Source organism: Rhineura floridana, chromosome 2 (assembly GCF_030035675.1).
Source record: "Rhineura floridana isolate rRhiFlo1 chromosome 2, rRhiFlo1.hap2, whole genome shotgun sequence".
Taxonomy (NCBI): Eukaryota; Metazoa; Chordata; class Lepidosauria; order Squamata; family Rhineuridae; genus Rhineura; species Rhineura floridana.
Window position 1 is genome coordinate 5,829,727 of NC_084481.1, and position 22,310 is coordinate 5,852,036.

Below are 22,310 nucleotides of genomic sequence, written 5' to 3' on the forward strand. Positions count from 1 at the left end.
CCCCCAACTCCGTTTCCAGGGAGTCATGGGATGGTTACATACAGAACATCTAGACAGAACCTGCCTATCTCTCCATAACATAACGTTTTGGTTTTGGCTTCCCTCTGTCTCCTAGGTCCTCATCTCACTTGGGCTATCTTGGCAACATAGCCTCTTCTGCCCCCTAGAATCAATGTGATGCTTTAATTCCAGTTTACGCCCCTCACTGGAAGGCCGTACCTTTGAAGATTTCATACTCCCTGGGCTAATTTTCAAGTGAGGTGCGCAAACAGTGTCTACTTAAACTTGCAAGTGGGGACTCACATGATTGAAATGCTCTTCCATACAAAATAAATAATTAATCCCAGCACTTAGATGTTTTGATGTCAGGGAGAAAGGTTGTAGCCTAGCCTTCTCCTTGATAGGCCCATACTTCATCCAGTAGCCTAGCCCAATTTGTATATTTTCATTGATCTGTTTACACTTTCCTTTGGATCAAGACTGTGAGAAACTCTTACTTGAATAATTACACATACACATACACAGATGTGCAGCCTGTAGATACTTAACAAAACAATGTTGGAGATCTCTCAATATAGACATTTTGCTCTCAGAGACAATGTAGAAATGGTTGCATCCTCCTGTGTTAGATAAAAATGTCAAAGCTGAGACTTCTTTCCTGATTACAGAAACTTTCATAATTAAAGATAATCATCGGGTATTGCATTCCTTATAACCACTAGAGGGTAGAAGAAAGCCATATTTTTATTGGCAGAAAGAAGAGAGGGTCAGCACACACAACCTGCAAATCCTCAGAATGATATCATTTTTAAAATTATTATTTACTGTATTTGAATAGGCAGGGAGCCAGTGTGGCGTAGTGGTTAAGGTGTTGGACTACGACCTGGGAGACCAGGGTTCGAATCCCCACACAGCCATAAAGCTCACTGGGTAACCTTGGGCCAGTCACTGCCTCTCAGCCTCAGAGGGAGGCAATGGGAAACCCCCTCTGGATACCGCTTACCATGAAAACCCTATTCAAAGGGTGGCCATAAGTCGGAATTGACTTGAAGGCAGTCCATTTCCATTTTTTTCATAAAGGCCACCCAATTACATATGTTCTCTGGGTGGCTCACAAGCCATAAAAGAATGAAATAACTTCCAGAGTGGTAGCTGCTGTGGCTAAAACAATGCAGTCTAAAAAGCAAGAACAAAAGAATTAAAAAGTGGCATAAAAATATTTGATGTACTCCACATGTTTCAACATATAGTTTCTGTCATAATAACATTTAGCTGGCCATTTTTCTTTCCTGGAAAACGCAGTAAAATGATAACAATCCACACTCCTCCTTTTTGGGGGGAGAGGGGGAGTCATTAGTTGAGTCATCAGGTGTACTGTGGTTACATAGAGATGTTTTCAGTTCTATGGCTTGTACCTTTGCAAACATAAGTGTCCCTGACATGTGCTGAAACCTGCTGAGTTGGGTTTATCAAACATCACAAAACAACTCTATTTTTGAGCACTAATCCAAGGTAGTGACTCTTTGGGGGAGGAGGGCACTAAACTTTTTATTAGTCTAGGCTACAGATACGTCTCCACATTTGCATTGATAATATATACCATTTGGGCGTCTGAACCAAGGGTTGGGTTACCATGGGTGAGATCATTCTGGACTCATCATGATTCATTACTTGTTGCCTGTTTTAACACCTTCCCCAGAGCTTTTGCCACAGACAGCAGAAACTGTGTATGTGGCCTGCGTGCTGGGAGAAGGGGAAGAAGCTCACTTCTGTCATCAGACATTTCTGTCTGCAAATTCCACCAGTGGCAGCCATGAAGTTGGTTACCCAATTAGCCTTATAGCTGAGGGGTAGCCAATAGGGTGCCCTCCAGATGTTTTGGACTACAGCTCCTATCAACCCCAGTCAGAATAGCCAATGGTGAAGGATTATGGGAGCTGTAGTCCAAGTCCAACAGTGTCTGAAGGGCACCACATTGGCTACCTTTGCTATAGGTGATCCAGCTGTCCTGATTTTTATGTTTTTAGAGTGTTGGACTACGACCTGGGAGACCAGGGTTTGAATCCCCACACAGCCATGAACCTCACTGGGTGACCTTGGGCCAGTCACTGCCTCTCAGCCTCAGAGGGAGGCAATGGGAAACCCCCTCTGAATACCGCTTACCATGAAAACCCTATTCATAGGGTTGCCATAAATTGGGATCGACTTGAAGGCAGTCCATTTACATTTTTACAATAAGATATTCTTCCATGATGACCTTGGATAACTACATTTTAATCACAGCTTAAACCCTGGATATACAGTTCTCCATACAGAGAGGTGATAGTGATAAATCTGAGTCCCTGTCCAATCTCAGGCTTAACCAAGCAGATTTTACCAGTACCTTCGGAAGGAGGCAAAGACTTTTAATAAAGCAGAATATTCATTTCAACGGGAGCTTCCTTATGAAGGTGGCAGCTGCTGTAAAGTTTCAGTGCCTTTTAGAAAGGTGTAAAAATCTCTACTGTTAAAGCTGGTGTCATTTAATACTCATCCAAAGACCCTGAATTTAAAGGGTGAGAGATGTAAAGAGCAGCATGAGTGAAGCAATAAACAGGGAGCTTGTAACAAAACAGCCGGCAGGGCAAGGAAAGGATTGGGAGATCCATAAAACCCCTAGGAGCAAACTAAAAAAATGTAATTAAAGGAAGAGAAAAATATTGAATGCTGGCTTTAAAGAGTATTTCAGTCAACTATAAAAGGCCTCTTTCAATATATTTGAAGGAGGCAGGTAGAAAGTAAAAAAGTAGATTTTTTCATTGGAAGTGGAGAGGCAATACTGAGGAAAACAGCAGGCTGGCTAATTCTTATAGTTTTCAGTGACCCCAAGTGGAAGAATTATTTCAGAAGAATATGTAGGAGGGCTATGGTCACAGTCTGCACAGAGGTTCTCCTCAGGGAGGCTGGAATACTTCATTTAAAAACTGATATCAAATTATGGGTTTTTGAATGGAGATATGTTTACTTGCTATCCATGTTCTACGCAACTGGAACAATTTCACAGTTTAAAATTGTGGGTGGTTGAATTTGGAATGATAAAAAATGGAAAGGGATGCACTTATTTTATATGGGGGGCATGTTTGTATGCAGGGTGTTCAATGCAAGTGATTGGTGATGACACAGAAAAGCCTCTTCCTTGGCTTAAACGTCCTTGGCTGTGTTTGTAGGTAGAACACAATACTGCCTTTGCAAAGATCTTCCATTGGTTTGCTGATTGCTAAATAGGCACTGAAATACATGGATATCAAAGCACAGAAATTCAACTGTGGTAATGAAGCACAAATGGAAACATCCCAAAAGTGATCAGTTTTTGAAGTCTGTGAATCATTTGTTAGTGCTAAAATGATCTTTAAATAGTAAATAATCGGAGGTCACCTTTCATAATCAGTTTGTGGGCTGGTGGCATGCCTATGTGCACTCCTGTTTATTCTCAGTCTATGTCTGACTTGATAGTATGTGAAAGCGTCCTGTATTTGGAAACCCAGGAAGAGACAAACAAGCCTGGTTGGAGCAAAACACGTCCCTTCCTCCCACTGATCATTGTCAGAATAAAACTCTTGTCCATGGGTGTTTCTGTGGCTTGTAACCTTGGATGTTGCCCTGGGTTTCCTAGGCTGGACTCTAAATGATCCACTCTATAAGTAACTGTTTCTCTACATTTAAATGGTTTGTATGATCAGTGGTCTGAAGAACAAGGAAGATATAGTGGTCATCTCAGGGACACAGATGTTGGGAAGACAATACAACCATGTACATGGGACCTCCAGGAAGATATACAGCATTATATGTTGTTGGGAACTGTAATTGTACTGACAATGATGAATACTGACAAAGGTAATGCTGGAACTGACATAAGAATGGTGTGCAAAATACTCATCCATGTAGGCTACTTCTAGATTGTTATTTTGTGGGTGGAATTCTGTCACATAACAGCAAGTTCAGGTTGCACAATTAAGGTTCTTGCGCACAAATGCCCTTCCCCCCAAAAAAATCATTTTTGTTATATGCAAAGTGATGTGAAAATGCAATGGAAAGTGTGGTATATAACCTTCCCCCACCCCAAACAAACGAATATTCACTAAATAGTTGACGTCATCAAATCTTTACGAAAACTTTCTGTACACAAATTGGGATGAATGCTCAATAAACAAGACACCTGGAAGTGACCTCAGAGATCCTCTTCCTCTTCTTCTACTACTATTTAGTTGGGATCAGATGTTTTAAAACTTGGTCTATTTTTCTGTGGTGCTTTATTTATTTATTTTATTTATTTTGATTTATATCCCGCCCTTTCTCCCAGCAGGAGCTTTATATGATGCTTTCAATAATCCAGAGAAGTGTATTACATGTCCTTGAATTGCACTGACATAAGTGACATCCCATCCCAGTATGTTGTGGATACTATAGAGTAAAACAAATAAAAATAAAACTACATGAATAATAATAACTGCATATGTTTATTAGGTCCTACTTAAACAAGAAGGAAAGAATGTACCAGTGCATATTACCAGTATCTGAGTACAGCATGTTAGCAGGGGTGGTGGGAATTCAACAAACAAAACAGTATAGAGAAGACTTTAGCTGTGGGTTAGGTTCTAAGGAATATTTGCATATGGGATATGGATCAAGGGATCTTTAATTTCAGTTCAAGTTGAAATATTTAACTCACAGAACTGATTAGCCCTAGTGGTTTTTTCTAATGTTTTTTCAAAATTCCTTTTCCTTTTTTTTTTTCCTTTAGAAAGCTGCAGCGTATCAGCTGAGGGATGTGTGATAATGTTCACACTTGCAAGCTGAATAAAAATAAGTGCTTCAGGAGTGCTGCATAAACAAATCTGTTCTTAAATAATGATCATGATAAATCAAAAACAGTAAAATATGTGCCTATCTAGAAACATACAGAGTACTGTTCATCTGTGTTATGCAAGGCCCTTTGGGCAGAGTAGTAAGTAAGATCAAATAGTGCAACCTTGTGCTTGCAAACGCTACGAAGGAGTTTTATAACACATTTACATCTTGGTTGCAGTAGCCATGTTTGCACAGGAATAAGTCCCATTTAATTCCATGGGACTTCATTTCCCTTCACAGATACTTTGAAGCAGACTGTTAATCTGAAATATTTATTGCATTTCACCTACTCAGCAACCCGGGACATGGTCTGAAGGCAGATGAGGCAGAAATCTTGCTGAAGCTAAGCAAATTTGGGTCTGGTTAATGCCAAGATGTGAGACTGCTCGTGACCTCCATGTATGGTGCTATGATGGAAGAAAAACATATATAAATGTACTGAATAAATAAACCTGTGAGAGAAGTCAGTATTATTCATATTTTGCAGATAGGCTAGGAGAGAGAATCAGTTCCCCAAAATCTAAGTCCAGTTTCTGGTCCTCATGTGATGCTGGTTTACTGTATGAATGAAGAGAAGCCACCATAATCCTTAGTCTCAGAAGAAAGGGGAGGCAGACTGTGAGGCTAATGAAAACTTTATGTGCAATATAGGGTCATATTGCTTTGGGGGTTAGGAGACTGTTTGCTATGTCCTTAGCTAAGATTGAGGAGTACAGGTGAATGAACTGAAAAAATGAATTTACTGCTTTGGCTTTTTGTGGGAGCTGGAAACCTATGGGTAGTGTAAGATGAAGGGTCAGAAACCAGAAGATGCAGCAGCATTTGTCTTTAGAAGGCCATGTCAAGGAATGAGATGGAAGTTAAAGCCTTTCTAGCAGCTGATTCCTTCAGAAAAGTTATGTCCTCATTCTAAAGCAGATTCAACATGTCTCTGTGTTTGTACAACTTGAAGTGTATGTGCATGGCTGAAAATATGTAGTAACCACACCTCTGGAAGTTGTGATTGGTTGGAGCTTTCAAAATACCCTTCGAAACAGCAGAAAAGACCCACTTGACCCAGGGCTGGTTTGATTTAACTCAAATTGATTTAAATAATAATGCCTGATTTGTACCATCCTATATGGCATTCAATACCTAGAAAGGGTGGCTGGGCTGGCTGTCTCACTATCACCGTTTAAAACAAAAGGAATGTGTGTTCAGGGGAGTACTGTAATTCATGACTGATTTTGGACGTTTTCGCTCCATTCGTGACCTGAAATATCAATAAAAAGCTTGCTTTGCAAGTTCATAAATATATTTCAGCTTAAAACGAACATGCAGTTGCCATATTTTAGAAGGCTGAAAAGGTCCCTCCAGTCTTTCTGGAATCTTTTGATAATGGAAAAACTTCTTCAGTGATTAAAATTGCAACAAAGCAAGGTAAAGTAGGGGACTTTCTCTCAACATGGCTCTCCTTATAACTTATAGTAACCTAGGAAGTGGATTAAATAGAACTCAACACTTACAATTCTAACTGAATTTATCAATATAGTTCTTTATCAGTTATATTGTATACTAGTTGCATTGTATTCATCGGTGGTGGAGATTGCTGGTGCCATTTGGGACTGGTGGGGTGGAAGGCAAGGAGAGTGGCAGTAGATGAAGCCAGAGCCAATGAGAGGCAGAGCCACACCCTGATTGGTTGTAAGTAAGACAGCAGGGAAGTGGGGGCTGGTTGAAGGTAGACTGAAGTTGGTGGGGCACTGCCGGTAGAGCAGCCTCCACTGGGATTAATGCATTCCATTATTGGCTGTACTAATAGAGAATTCAGCTAGGGAGCGTCAGGATTGTAGCCAAAATGGGGCCACTGAGAAATAGGAGGGATGTATGAGCATGCTCGGGGGAACCCCAAGGTTTTTAGAAGTACAAGAATTATTTTTGGGGGGGGGAACTAAGGAGGAACTTCCCTAGCCACGCAATAGTCCAGTGAGGACTGAGTATGTTCAGTGACCACAGAATGATGAAAAAAACCACAGATATATAAAACTGCAGGGATAACCTCCTACAGCGTAGGAGGCTGTCAGTTATATGATGCCATACAGGTGGGCACAAAAAGCATTGCCCCATCCTCCGCTTTCTCTTTACTTCCAACCTCTCCACGTCTTCACTCCGTATCTCTAGTTATTGCAGATGCTTTGCTCTGAAGTTTTTAAGTGGATGTGTCAATCGTTCCCTTCTCCACGCCCACTCCCTCCTCGTTCCATGTTCCCTGCATGGAACATCTGTGTCAGAGCTGGCGTTAAAGACCTTTCGTCACAGTAAAAGTGGCATCCGCTGCTGCAGGGTTATGAGAGAGAAAGATGTACAACAGGTACTTCTAGTACAACAGGCCACATAACTGGCCACAGGCAGGAAGTTCACATACTATTGGCCAAAAGTCATAAATCTAATGTAGGAGAACATGCCATTCTACATGTTTTAGATGATGGAAGAGTGAAAGATGGGGGAAGGAAGGAGTTTTGAGTTATATAAAAGGAATTATAAATGATGAGTCTCATTGACTTTTTTCTCTAGGCACGGACAGCCAATTTGGTGCTGGAAGATGGGACAAAGATGAAGGGCTACTCCTTTGGTCATCCGTCCTCTACAGCTGGGGAGGTTGTGTTCAATACTGGTCTGGCTGGGTAAGGGAAAAATTACCTATTTATCTTATCAAGAAATCTGCTTTCATTCTGCAGTGCCAATAAAATACTTACCACCTTTATTTAATTGAATGAGCTTTTGGTCCTCCAAACCATTTTGAAAATTTGTTTATTTTTACCCTTGCCTTCTTTGTGATCTTGCCTCTCCTCAGTTTAAGCTGTTGTCAAATCATGCCCCCTTTGCATTTGCAAAACTCTTCACTCCTATGCTCTTATTTACATAATAGACTTCTATCCCACTTTTCGATTATAGTCCTCAAAGTGGCTAGCAATATTTATAAAACACACGAATAGCCACATCCTGCAAAACAACCAGCCCCACTGGAGCAGGAGCTAGCAGATGTTTTTCCCCCACAGGACAGTTACTATAAGTTGGATGCTGGACTTGAAGGATCTTCCTCAGTCTGATCCAGCATGGCTCTTCTTATGATCTTATACCTCAGCACTGCTATCTTTGTCTGTTGCTTGACTCTTCTAGTGCAGCTTTGTTGTTTCTTCTTACTGATTTTCCCCACAATATACCTGTATGTTTTGTTACTTAGGGCTTATCCACATGGAAGCATTACTGACACTGTTTTTACCTCTGTTTTCTATTTGTGCTGCCCACAGTAAGGGCTCAATGCCAGCTGAAAGCATGGTGTTTTCTATTCATACTGAGGGGAAGGATCAATCACACCGTTTCCTAATGACCATGCTTTCTAATTTAACATTTCCACTTCCTCTGGTGGCTTAGCAACCAAGCATGCTGAAATACAAATCTTTGTTTGAGCAGTGTTATGCTTTTGCGCACAAGTTAGAGGGAAAAGGGAAATAAAGGCACTGTCTGCAGCAACATAAAAATGCTAGCAGAATGGAGGGGAGCAGCTGGAAGATGTTTGTCATCCTATAGGAAATAAAATGAATGAAGGGAGGAGGAGGGAGTGGGCGTGGAGAAGGGAACGATTGACACATCCACTTAAAAACTTCAGAGCAAAGCATCTGCAATAACTAGAGATACGGAGTGAAGACGTTTTCTCCTTCCCTTTTCATATTATCAGAGGATTGGGTTAGTAACAGATTTACAGGGTGGAAACTGTGTGGTAGCTTCTGTTTGCTGTTAACGTCATGTGAATCATGAGAATTAAAAGGACACATGAGTAGCACTAAACACACAGTAAATCACTGTGTAGATGAGCCCTTGGATCTTAACGGTCAAATATTACAATAAATGTCAGCCCTGTGTTGACTTTCCTCTAAAGTCATTGCCTTGTGCATTTTCACATCAATGTCCATGGTAACTGGTGATATGAAATAGAGCCTAGGAAATGCCCAGTGTAATCTTGGAATATGGGGCAAATTGTACTATATGCCATGAAGGTGGGAACACAAACTATGGCTCTCATATTTGGTGGCAACTCCATCTTTATCCTAAAACTGATTTCTGTACTAAGATTGTCCTCAATTTCTTCTGAAAAATTAGTTTTTTTTTCATTCCTACGCAGTGCAACTCTGAGTATGTTTACTCTGAGTTAAGTGTCATTAAGCTCAAAGGACTTACTCACTAGTAAGAGTGGTTAGGACTGCAGCATTACTTTTTTTAAATACTTCACATTAGAGCTGACATGCATATATGAGGTGGCAACATCCTCACATGGCAATCTTTGGTTTAATATGTGGAAACTTGGACAATTGACTTCAGGAGCTTAGAGTGTTGGACTAGTATTCAGGACATCTGTATTCAAGTCCCCACTCAGCCATAAAGCTCACTGACTGACCTCTTGGACCTTTCAATATCTCTCAGCCTACTCTACCTCACAGGTTTGTTATGATAAAATTAACAGTAAAAGAACCATGTATCCTGAGGTCCTTAGAAGAAGAGTAGGATAAAGATATAATGAAATTACTGTGTGCCATCATAAGAATTGCCAAAGTGACCATGTCACAGAAGGAGCACAAGGCTCCTCTCTTGACTATGCAATTGTAATGTTTCATGTGGGGAGATTTTGGATAAAGCTTCTCATGTAAAACTGAGAAATTTTGTGTGAGGACTTTATCACTTCCATTTATTCATATATAAACGGCCTTGGACCAATGCACCTGAGAGACCGCTTATGTCCATATGTACCTGCCCATGATTTAAGATCATCTGGCTTTGGTCTTCTTTGCATGCCTGGAATGAAAGATGTTAGACTGGCAGCCCCATGGGAGAAGGCCTTTTCAGCTGTGGCCTTCAGGCTTTAGAATACCCTACCCTAAGAAGCCTGCTCTGCTTCCTTTCTGATGGTGTTTCAGAGACTTCTGAAAACCATTTTGTTCTGGAGAGTGTTTGGGAGGGACTGAAGGTATAGTCTGAAACTGATTTTATTTCCCCCCCTTTTCTAGTTTTACCTCATAAGTACCCTTTTAATCTCACTCCCCTTGAATTGTTAAGTATATCTTACGTGTTTTTATTTATTTTAATATTTTTTGTGTCTTTATTTGCTGTGTAGAATGGCATTGTGGGCCACCCTGAGTGCTGCATTGCAGGGTGGAAGGGTCAGACAGAAATATTTTAAATAAGTACATATGATAAGTGTACTCGACTGCATATAACCACTGTATGTCTAACACTTGTCTCACTCTTTCACCTACTCCCTTCTTACTTCACCCAGTTTGTGAGTTGTAAATTGCTTGGAGGAAAGTACGTCTCTTACTATAACTGTTCAATTAATTATCATAATCCTATTACTGACCACATTTTATTGTGTTCAGATAAGGAGTGTTTCTGAGGTTTCCTCTGAAGTGAAGTCAGGTCTTGGAATGAAGAGAGACAGGGTTCATGAGGAAGGAAGGGAAGGGAAAGGAAGGGAGTGTATATATATGTATATATATATATATATACACACACACATATATACACTCCTCAAGAGGGAACACAGACTTGAGTTAGTAGTTTGGGTCCCTAAATGCCTGTGTTCAGTCCTGGCCAACCTTCTTGTGAATGTCATCTATCTGTAGATGTTTTTCTGCCATAGAATCATACTGGGTATAGTATGTGATGATCCTCATACAGAACTTTTATAAGATCTTAACTTAATGAAGCTCAGCATTTTAGATCAAGGTTGAGCATAGCCTTCACACGCCTACAAGATTATGGATACTGCAAACTCTGTTCTCCATAAGTGAATCACCGCAAGACAAGATGGACTCTTAAGTGGTTTCTCTGGTGGTAGTAACACTAAATTACAGACAAGAAATCTGTTTGCAAGGTTTTGCATCCAAAGGCAATTATTTATGCTTTTTGACAACACTAATTACAGCTGTGTTAATATACCTGCCAACAAACAACTGTTTAATATAGATCAGAATGATGGAGAGCTCCAGAGTTTTCTTCCTTGTGATAGTTTATGGGCAATAAATCTTGTCACATCACAAAAGCCAAGCAGCACCTGATGAATTTATTCCCCTTCAACAACACGGCTCAGAAACTGTATTTATTTATTTATTTGCACACCACGCTTGGAGTTGGATTTCACGTGAAATTTGCTTCTGTTTTCATAAACATGCACCTCAGTTTCATGTTTGTGCACCTGTGTATCTAATGAGCCTCTGCACAAGCAGTATGTCTAATGGGATCAGATGCAAGGGTTCCCGAGAGAACATGAGAGCACGCTGTGACCTCTCCCCCTTGTGCACTTGTTCAGCTTTGGCAAAGGTGAGGATAGAGGTATGGCCAGCAGATACACCTTGCACAGATTGTCTTGAGGCACCACCAGCACTAGGTGTCATCTCTGTAGCAAGTTCACATATAATAAGTAAGCAAAATGTGGGTTGCCCAAGACCTGGGTAGACCTGGAATGGGCTCTCTGAGTCAGGATGAAAGCAGAGGAAGATGTAGAGTGGAGATAGTTCAATCACAGGCTAGCAAAAACACCTTTTGGTCTCAGAAATAAGACTCCATGCTTTATTTTCCAGCAGGTTATCTGAGAGTCCCTTGCCTCCTGTTCCTCTGTCCCTAACTTACCTGGTGGCTTACAGCCAAGACCAGTGGACTGAAATAACTCCACCCTGGTTAATCATTTGTCTATATTTCTATAGATAATCTGAGTCTGAGTTTTCTGGAACTGATGATGGACCTGCTGCCAGTATCTGGCTGGCAGGGCTGGTTGCCTAGGGACCTGTTGTGCACTCTGAGGCTCTGTGTTTCTCTTACACATCTGTTACTGCACATAAAGTTTTTCTGACCTTTTAAAGAAGAACTAGTTGATTTTATGAGATCTTGAAGCATGGAGATGCAAAATTTGGCCAACTGTAAGATTGTTTATTAACCATATATTTTGGGCTGATATCTGCTGTATTTAAGGACTTTTGTACAATACAATATCAGGTAGAAGGTACACATCTGTATCTATATTTTTATACCATTAAGCTGTAAAAAAATTCACACTTAGCAAGAGGCTAGGGCTGTAATTCATAACTGACTTATTTCCGAGCAACCCAGCTGTTTTTAATAGGATTACTCTTTAATGATTGTAGCCTGATCGTACATATTTATGTATGCTCCAAGCTTACAAAAACCATACATTAAAACTAAGGACTCATTTATTTTAGTCTGGTAAAATATACACATTCAAAGACTAGAACATTATACCCTGGAATATTTCATACCAATTGTTTAATCTGACACATAATTTCTCTCAATTGGCTAAGTCACTCATTCGTTGATATCAGCCCATAAACATTCTGGATTATTTAAAGAGTTTTCCAGTGTGTGACAATCCATCTTTTCACAGGGATGTCAGCATTCCATAAAAATGCCTCTTGCAACTTGCTGATATTTGAAAAACTGTACGACTATTCAATTATATATAATTTAAACAACAACAACAGAATAAATTAGATTTAGCTCGTGTAAATCATTCTGAAGAACCCCAATGCGCTTGGCAAACAACACATTGGGTATACATCCTTTTGCAGTGTGATATATACCCACGGCTGAAGTGAAACTCATCAGTTCAAGAAGAACAGCTCTCCACAGTGCAAAATCCTTTATCTAACCGAAGATGTTTCGTACCATTGGAAGAATATGTCCCTACACTGCTAATTTCCTATTTTTTTCCCTGTCAAGTTCCCCATCAGGCCCTCTATCAGTCTCCTTTACCCATGGTGAGAAAATTCACCACAGTGCATTTTGCCAAGCCAGTTGGGACCCATAATTTCAGATCTCTGATCATGATCCAAGGTTCCAGTGCTGACTTCCCCCTCCCCCTGTAATTGTTGCATAATTGTTGCAGCTCAAATTTGTGAGATGTGTCAAATTTACAGTTTAGGGACTTGAGAATTTACCTCTCTGAATCCAAATCCTTTTACAACACTCTAAGAGTGCTATGTCTTTCAGAATAACCTGTGTGGTACATTGTAGAACATAATAGGCAGCTGCTTACTGTCGTTGTAGCCATGGGTAAGTAGTATTGAGTCTACTCTATGACATTTGTGAAATTGCTTGCAGTGGGAGACGGTGAATACACTAGATGTAAAATAATGATGCTGATCACAAATTATTTCAGATTGATTCAGTTCTGTGAAGTATTCATAGATATTTGGTAGAGATGGGCTTTAGGTATCATGGTTTAAAACACATTAAACGGATATTATTATCATCATCAAAAAGCAGAAAGAGTAGTTTATGTCTGTTTTAATTTGTGTACAGTAGGGCCCCGCTTACTGGCACTTTGCATTCCGGCGTTCTGCTAATGCAGCGGCGGGAAATTCCCCTTTTTAAAGCCGATTTTGTGACAATTTGCGTCATTTTTGCGCGACAGACCCATTATAGTCTATGGGTTCTGCTTTACGGCGATTTCCGCTTTATGGTGGGGGCCTGGTCCCTAACCCGCTGTATAAGCGGGGCCCTACTGTATTATGGTGGAACCTTAAAACAGGAGTGATACATGAAAGACAGCAACTCAAAATGTTAATTGGTACACTCAGGTTTTACAGGACATGTATCAATTTTATACCACTGTCATGCCCTCCCTCTAATCATTTTGGCAATTCTGCTGAGAATTCTCTGATTGAAATCCAGAGGGACCCTCCTAGTACAATTCTGAGGGTTCCCCAGGAACAGGGAATGATTATTTAAACCAGTTTGTCAGTGGAGGCTGGTCCTTTAAGGAAAATGGGGCACTGCCCCACCAAGCTCAGTCTTGGTTCCTCCAAGTCCACCTGCCTGCTGTCTTACAACCAGTCAAGGGGGTTGAATTAGCTGTCCACTTCCTCCTCATTAGTCTCAGTTTTGTCCTTGTAGAACAAAGCAAACAGGAGGATGGGGACAAAAGGAGAATTAGTTGGTTCTGTCTGTCATTGGCTGTGGCTCCACCTTTTTTTTTATTTCCTTGCCTTCTGCCCTACCAGTCTCAGTTGTCACCAGCCACCACTGCAGTTTGTTTGTAGTGTGGATAGGCCCTAGATACAGGACAGAATAGAATATGATTTAGAATAACATCCCCTCTTGTGAGTTCCAAGAATCATGGTTAGTCTTGGCACTCCTACTGCTTTCCAAACATGCACACCAGTTCTTGTTTGCTTGGCTGGGAGAGTATGCTTTTAGGTGTTAGGGGGAACTGGGGATGTGAAAAAGTGAAGAAGATAGGAAAATAAAGTTGTAATTCTATATTACTGACATGAAGAAAGGGACAATGTTAGAATATTAAAATACTTTCAGCTTGCTTTGTGAATTTGGTCATCAGTACTGGCAAAATTAATAATGTCTGTCCCAGAAGATGTTAGTGAAGAGTACTCAATGTCTGTGCATTTTAAGTTTTAGGGTCACCACTTTTTAATCTGGCCCATATGGACATTCCAGCAATTAACTGTTAATGTAAGGAAGATGACTAGGGTTCAGAAATGAACACACTACTTTGGAAGACCAACCCTAGTGTTATCCACAGGTTTCTAGGCACCCATCCATACCAGTTGGCTATTGGTGGGTCTCTTATCACAGGCTGAAGGTTACTAATCAGAATGTCACTAACCAGAATGGAGTTGCTGTAGTCCAACAGGTAAGTCACATCCAGAAAAAAGCAGAACAAGGGACTCTTAGAAAGGTGTGCTTTCTGGAAGGCATTGAGTCCCTTTCTGAGAGCAGACGTGTATCTACTGGTTTGTAAACTTCCTTTACCTTCTGTGCTCCCTTATTGACTGAGGTAGCCACGCCCTAGAATTCATGATCTCATGTGTCTTCCAGACACACACTGGGCACTTCCAGATTGTTGCTATTTTCAGGTGGGATTCAGTCGCATAGTGGCACATTCAGGTTGTGCAATTAAAGCTGATTTGGAGCTCTTGTGCAGCAAACCCACTTTCCCAAAGGATTGGACTGTTTGTGATAAGGAAAGAGACAGAAAAATGCACTGGAAAATGTAGGATAACACCTGCTTTAATGCAACATCTGCTAACCTTCTCGCAAATAAATCAGAGTGAATGCTCATTAAACAGCCAGAGAGTAATCTCCTGCAAACAAATCAGGATGAATGTTCAATAAACAGGTTGTCTGGAAGAAACCTATGTTTACTGTGGTGCTAGCTAGCCACCAGCAACCTTCTAAAAATCAAGGTGCTTACAGCCACAGCACAATCATTGATACCTAGCCATGCCATTTCAATTATGTTAATGATTAACTATGGAGTTAAAATGATAGTTGTAACCTCTTATTATTTTACAGAGCAATTTCATTTTCAGAATACTTCTGACAAAGAAAATAACACTATGGCTAATCACACCAAACCATGACTGGGCACTCCCTGTCCTCCTCCCTTCTTTTGTGTGGCTTTTGACTTTTGCGTAACTTAACATCTTAATTGGCAAACAATATGCATCCCTTCAAATCATGTTTTACAAATGTTTACAAATCCACTTCAAACTGTGTTTTCACATCATGGCCTGGAGGTTAGTTGCCAGTTTCAACGATGTAAAAGCAAATTATGGATGAGGAGTTCCTGCATGAGAAGGAATAAAGGAAGGAAGTATTGAGTCTACTGTGGATATTCCTGATCCCCAAACCATGATTGGGAACTTCGTATGTATTAAGCCATTGTGTTATATTTCTACACAGCTATTTATCTATGGACTGCCTTCAAGTCTATTCCGACTTATGCCAACCCTCTGAATAGGGTTTTCATGGTAGGCGGTATTCAGAGGGGGTTTACCATTGCCTTCCTCTGAGGCTGAGAGGCAGTGACTGGCCCAAGGTCACCCAGGGAGCTTCATGGCTGTGTGGGGATTCGAACCCTGGTCTACTAGGTCGTAGTCCAGCACTTTACTGCTTTTTAAAAGCCATGTTTTTGATGTTCTTTGTTCCCCAAAATTAATTATGGAATAAGATCCCAAAATATGCAGTCCATAAACATTATAAACCAGTAGCAACCATATACAGTTTTCTACTAAAGTTTTGCCCTAAGTCCACCTAGTGTTATGCTTGCTGCTTTGGTAGGGAGGTTTAATATTGGCTTGATTGGCTTTTTATCCCTCTCTCATGGAAATCATTTTCAAATGTTTTGAACTCAGGTATGCAGAAACCCTGACTGATCCCAGCTACCATGGACAGATTCTTACACTGGTTAACCCTGTCGTAGGAAATGGTGGCGTCCCAGATACTGCTGCTTTGGATGACATGGGCCTCAGCAGGTTCTTGGAGTCTGATGGCATTAAGGTATACAGCAGCCACTTTTGAACTGTTTAAAATACCTTAATTTAGAGGGGGGGGGGAGAAGATTCCTGATTGTTTCATTGGTCAGTATATTGGTATCTTTCATATTCCTTCTGTAAGGTATAAACGTTGGAAAGACATTTCTGGGATCATCTAGAAATGTTCCTTCTAATAAAAACTCAAAATGTAAACTTTGCTGAGTGACAAATTCTATTTGTTTTGCCATAAGACTGACTTTAGATTTTAATTGAAACGTATATCTTACAGTTGGATTTGCCATCACTCTTCACAGGTTTCAGGTTTGCTGGTGTTGGATTATAGCAATCAGTATAGTCACTGGCGGGCTGTCAAGACCCTTTCAGAATGGCTGAAAGAAGAAAAGGTGAGGAATGTTTAGATAACCAAAAGCAGATAATTTGCTGTGGTGAAATACCCTTGGGTGTTGAATGGCTTGAACATTGTGATGCAGATTAGGAAAAAAATATTCATGTTTTTCTGAATGCCTGTCTTAAAATCTTGATAGATTTTCTATTGTGATAAAACAATTTTGGAAATCTTGGGTTTCAGCAGGTTTTTGCAAGAGTTTTTGTAACAAAAGTATATGTCTTAGCTCTCTTTTCCCCCACTCCCGAGTTCATCCTTGATTGCATTTGGAATGCCACAATCAATTATCAGAGCATCCCTTGCTGGCCTTTCTCCATTCCTGCCTACTATGATTTTGTAAGAGAATTCTCTCAGAGACTGCTACAGATTTAAACTGGGGGCTCATCCAGACGACTGTATAATGTGTGACATGATCACTTTGTGTATTCATTATTTTTTGTTCGTCCATATGACGCCGCACACTTTTGCGCATTTTCGCACGGTTAAATCTGCTTTGGCATTACCGTGAAAAATGCAGTTTCCTTTTGTAAACCGGTAATCATCCGCTGCAACATTAAGGGCTCGGATGCAATACCGCGGTTTATAGAGATGTAGGCGGCCCATGGGCGGACCTTGGGCATGCCCCAGTACCCCTTCCGTCATTACCATCCAATAATGGATTTTCACTTGTGTGCATGTGTGCGAATGTGCTTGGAAAAGCCCGGGAAACTGAACCAATCAGAGCCATGTACTTCCCAGGTGTGGAAATGCGCATTTCCGCATTTGTGCACAAGCAGGTACTGCAGTGCACTGGGGAAGGTTTGGGATAGGAAGTGCTGCGATGTAGCAAGCTCAGCGCAGCGGGAGGTGGCGGTGGCTACATTTCCCCCCCTTCTGGCAACATTGTTAACAAGCCAGGGCTTGGGGGAGGGGGATCTCCACCTCCCCCCCTCGCACCCCCTCCCATCCAGCCCCCATCAGCCTTTCTTAGCTAAGGAACCCCGCGAGGCTGCTGGATCCCTTGATTCTTGGGAACTGCTGGTGGTGGTGCGAGTCCAGGGCCTCCCCTCCCCCCTTTTGCACACACACACACACACACACACACACACACATTTCCCTCTCCTCCTGCCGCTGCCGTTTCTGCCTGGGGCCGATCCTTCCCTCCGGAACCTATTGCTCGAGCTTGGACCTTTGCGCTTGGACGCAAGAGCGTGAAATTTGAATTTATGAGCCAGCGAGCGGGCGCAAGGCAAGGGCAGAGGCGGGAGCAGCTGCAGCGATCGCCTCTTTCCCCTCCTCCTCCTCCTCTGTGTCCCCTCCCTTTCCAGAGTTTTGGAGGGTCCCCATTAAAAATTGGTGCTGTTAGAAGGTGGGTGCTCCCCATTAACATGGCACGTCCTTACTTGCTTGCAGTTCCATGAGAAATAGGTGGAATTGCCGGGCATGTTTACCCCCAGTAAAATGCATACATTCAGTTTAGCGCAATATCGCAAATGAAAGCAATAATACAGCAATTATTGTCAGATAAGTGGTTTGCAGGTCTCTTTTATCAGAGGGAACACGTCAAAGTGGAGAAAGGGGAACGGATGTGTCCAACACGCGTGTGTGTGTGCAAAAGGGGGGAGGGGAGGCCCTGGACTAGGCACCACCACCACCAGCCCCCAAGAATTGAGGGATCCAGCAGCCGCGTGGGGTTCCTTAGCTAGGAAAGGCTTTTGGGGGCTGGGTGGGAGGGGCTGGGAGGGGGAGAGGTGGAGATCCCCCTCCCCCAAGCCCTGGCTTGTTAACAGTGTTGCCAGAAGGGGGGTAAATGTAGCCACCGCCACCTCCTGCCGCACTGAGCTTGCTACATCACGGCGCTTCCTATCCCAAACCTTCCCCAGTGCAGCTGCTGTGAAGTACCCTCCTCCACCACCACCCCACAGGAGCCGAGGAAGCCAGGCATGGCTCCAGCGCTGCTTGGGCTCCTGCTGTTCCTGGGCTCCAGGGTGGCACAGGACCCTGTCCAGGTGCCCGTTGGGCTCCGGATGCCCTCAACTGCACAAGGCAGAAATGTAATAGCTGTAAGTGGAGCTGTAAAAGAGCCAAAAACTCGGTGAACTCCATTAGAGCCACTATTACCGAATCAACAGGAACTTCAAACTTTTGCGCTCTTACGTTCAAACGTTTTTTGCTACAGCGTCTCGGGCACCAACAACCATAGAGACTGGTGGTCTACCTTCCTAGACATGACACACAGTTCTGGAGAAATAGGTAGAATTGCCAGCCGTGTGTATCTCCAGAATGTTTACTATGCATAAAGGCAAAAACACATACATTCGTTTTTGCGTAATATCGCAAATACAAGCAAAAAAATATATACAGCAATTATTGGCATATAAGCGCCTGGAGACACCCTCCCCTGCCAGCCCTGCTCCAGAGTGGCGAGCGGCAAGGAACTCCATTACAGCCACAGGAAATTCAAACTTTCGCACTCTTATTGTGCTTCATTGCAAAGGGGGAGAGGAGCATACGTCATATTTTGTGGACCAATTGGCTGATAGGGGGGAGTGTTATGGGCGGAGTTGGGGAAAAGCAAGAAGTACGGGTCCTCCCACTGTGTGTGCGGGTGCAAAAAAAGCGGGTTTTTTTAATCAAGAAAGAGTGAACAAACAGGCAAAGTGAGGACTGTCAGATGACAAACCGGATATGGAAAACATGGATTATCCCGCTCCGTTTGGATGAGCCCTGGGTTAACATATAGTGCCTCCTCCCAGGAAATCTTGGGAATTGTTCAGATGAGGCACATAAGGGGAGGAGATCGCTCTTAAAAGAAAAGTTTCTCTCTAGTCCAAGCCTCTTGCCAGACTTCATTTCCCAAAATTCTTTGGAAAAAGCTATGAAAGTTAAAGTGCTATACATTCAGTTTAATACTGTAATGTGGATATGCCTTTGGAGATCCCTAATTCTCCCATGGATTACAGTCCTCAGAATTCTTTTAAGGAGGGGACTTCCGGGAAGGGTGACTTAGCCTGTGCCTGCTTTTGAGACGGGCTCCTGCCTCAAAAGAAGCTTATTCAGATATATCAGTCAGATTTTTTTTTTTTGACTGATTAAACTTCTCCCGGGTAGGGAGAAACGAAGAGATTAACCTCAAAGCCTATTTTTGTTGGGACGACCAGATCTCATTAATTTATGGGACGAGGTCCAGCCGACGAAGGTGGGACGGATTTTCAACAACAAGCTCTATCTGATAAAGCGAACGTTCATCTTATCTTCTAAGAGAGAACGCACTAACAGGCAAGCACCCTTCTTTCTATATTTTTCTTTTACTTGACTTAAATTGTTGCTGTTTAAAAGAGATTTGCCAGATTGATCGGTTTTTGACATCTCACTGGGGAGCCATAACTTCTCTCTGCTACTCACTAATTAATAGCTTATCTCTGTTTTTGTTGCAAAAAGCTGTCCTGGATTTGCATTCTAAAGATATACACAGAAGAGGGATTTCTATTCCAGATTTTTATTTTGAAGAATATTATATTGTCTGAGACTACTCTCTTTTTGGTCTATTTTATTTTGACGAATCTGTTTCCTGACGACCGCCATTAATTGTTTCGATCCTGGGAACTGCATTTTGTTTACTTAAGCATGGAGAGATAAGGCTGTCTGCTCTGTTTATACTGTGATGTCACCAAGTTTGGAGTATTAACCCAATTGTTGCTGAAATAAGAAGTGGTTTTCCTATATTTTTCTTTTAAAATGGCAATTAAGAAAGTGGCTGAGAATCTGGAAATAACTATGTTTCAGAAAATAATGGATGAGATTGAGATAACGAAACAAAACCTGCGACAGGGTTGTAAGGAGCTGAAAATTGAATTGAGTAAAATGAAGCAGGAGATTAAAGATATAGGGGTCCCTGTGAGAGAGGTGACCCTGGAGATTGGAACAAACGTGGAACAGGAAAAAGATTTGGAGTCTATGGACTTTAGAAACAAAATCTATTGTTTGGAGACACAGGAGATTAAAGACATAGGGGTCCTTGTGAGAGAGGAGACCCTGGAGACTGGAACAGGGGTCCCTGTGAGAGAGGAGACCCTGGAGACTGGAACAGGGGTCCCTGTGAGAGAGGAGATCCCGGAGATTGGAACAAACGTGGAACAGGAACAAGATTTGGAGTCTATGGACTTTAGAAATAAAATCTATTGTTTGGAACTCAATGTTATCTCTGAAGAAATTAATGAAGATTCTAGAGATAAAGTTATCAATGGCATGGATAATCTTCTGGACTGGAATGATGTGATGGAGCCCAATATAGAGAAAATCTATGGAATTAACTGCAGCCATGTGACAATGGAAAAACTTTCAAGAGATGACCCAGTGTATTTTGAAAAAAAGAACAGAGATATGATTTTACAGCAGTATTTCAGCAACCTATTCAGAATGGATGGCAAGAAAATATTTGGGATAGAGGTAATTCCCATCAGACTCTTACTATATGACTATGGCTTTGACAGCAAGATTATTATGGAATACTGATAATGGAAGATTGGATACTGAAATTACTGGACTTAATAAGACTACTGAAGATGGAAGATGGAAAATGGAACTAATAGGGATAATAGAACAATGGCTACTGAAATTACTGAACCTAACAGATTCTGATGTGATGGATTAATTGAAATGTTTATTTTGACTATGGTTATGACAATAAGATTATCATAATTAGTAATGAGATGGATTAATCGATATGCTTATCTGGAAAAAAAAATTGATAGATATATTTCTTAAAGAATTGAAACCTCTCTTTGACTTTTTGTGGAAAGAATAAAGTAATGTTTATGAGATTTGATGATTAAGTAAGATAATTACTGGAGGAAAGTGATTTTATAATATGACTTAAGAGACAGGATTGTTATATATTATAGACTTATAACTGATTTGATCTTTGACAAATGGGAAGTCAATATTTTACTCTTTATTTTTTATTTTTGTTTTGTTTTTCTTTTTTTCTTTTTGTTTAACTATTTTTGATTTTGTTTTTTGTCTTTGAATGTTTTATGATTTCGTCTTGTATGTTTTATGAAAATCTGAATAAAAATTATTGAAAAAAAAAAAGAATTCTTTTAAGGAGAAGCAGGATGGTTAAAGTATAAATGTGTATGTAGACATGTCTCCTCTGATGACACTGTCCATGATTTTTATTAAGATTTTCAAATAACAATACTTTACAAATAACAAATAAGTAAACAAAGGAAATCCCAAATCCCCAACAGAGTTCATGGAGAAGTAAGATAAGGCAATAAAACGTCTTAATAGAAAAATCTCCAGAGCTATGACATATTGCTCCATTGTTTACTGTCCTGTAGGCCACAAGTACTGGTATTTAGCTGAAATCTGAACCTATTAACTTGTAATCGTTTAAGGCCCAGTTCTCACAATATTCTTTATGCATTTAAAGTTGGCTTCGTGCTGTAAATACTATGTTTGTTTGCTTCATCCTTGCTAGATGAAAACCACCCTTTGCTATATCAGGGGGCAGTGTACTGTTCATCCTAATAGCAGGTCTCAGCACATAAGGGTACATTAAACAAAACATTCATCATGTAATACTGAAATGGCAAAGTTACCCCATGCTGACTCTTACCCCATGGGAACTCTAAATGGACTTCCAAGATCTCCCTGGCCTTGTAGACCTTGTTGATTACCTTTGTGTAAGATCAATGTTTGTGTAAGATCAA

At 41.1% G+C, this 22,310-nt stretch overlaps 1 protein-coding gene across 5 annotated transcripts in view; it reads left to right on the plus strand.

Annotated features, from left to right (window-relative positions):
- Positions 1-22,310, plus strand: part of CPS1 (carbamoyl-phosphate synthase 1) — a 230,906-nt gene that overhangs the window by 21,978 nt on the left and 186,618 nt on the right. For all 5 annotated transcript variants that reach the window (XM_061607673.1, XM_061607675.1, XM_061607674.1 and 2 more), the window contains 3 exons: positions 7,441-7,550; positions 16,089-16,233; positions 16,523-16,612. In XM_061607673.1, coding sequence (XP_061463657.1) covers positions 7,441-7,550; positions 16,089-16,233; positions 16,523-16,612 — 345 coding nt within the window. The remainder of the gene's footprint in view (positions 1-7,440; positions 7,551-16,088; positions 16,234-16,522; positions 16,613-22,310) is intronic.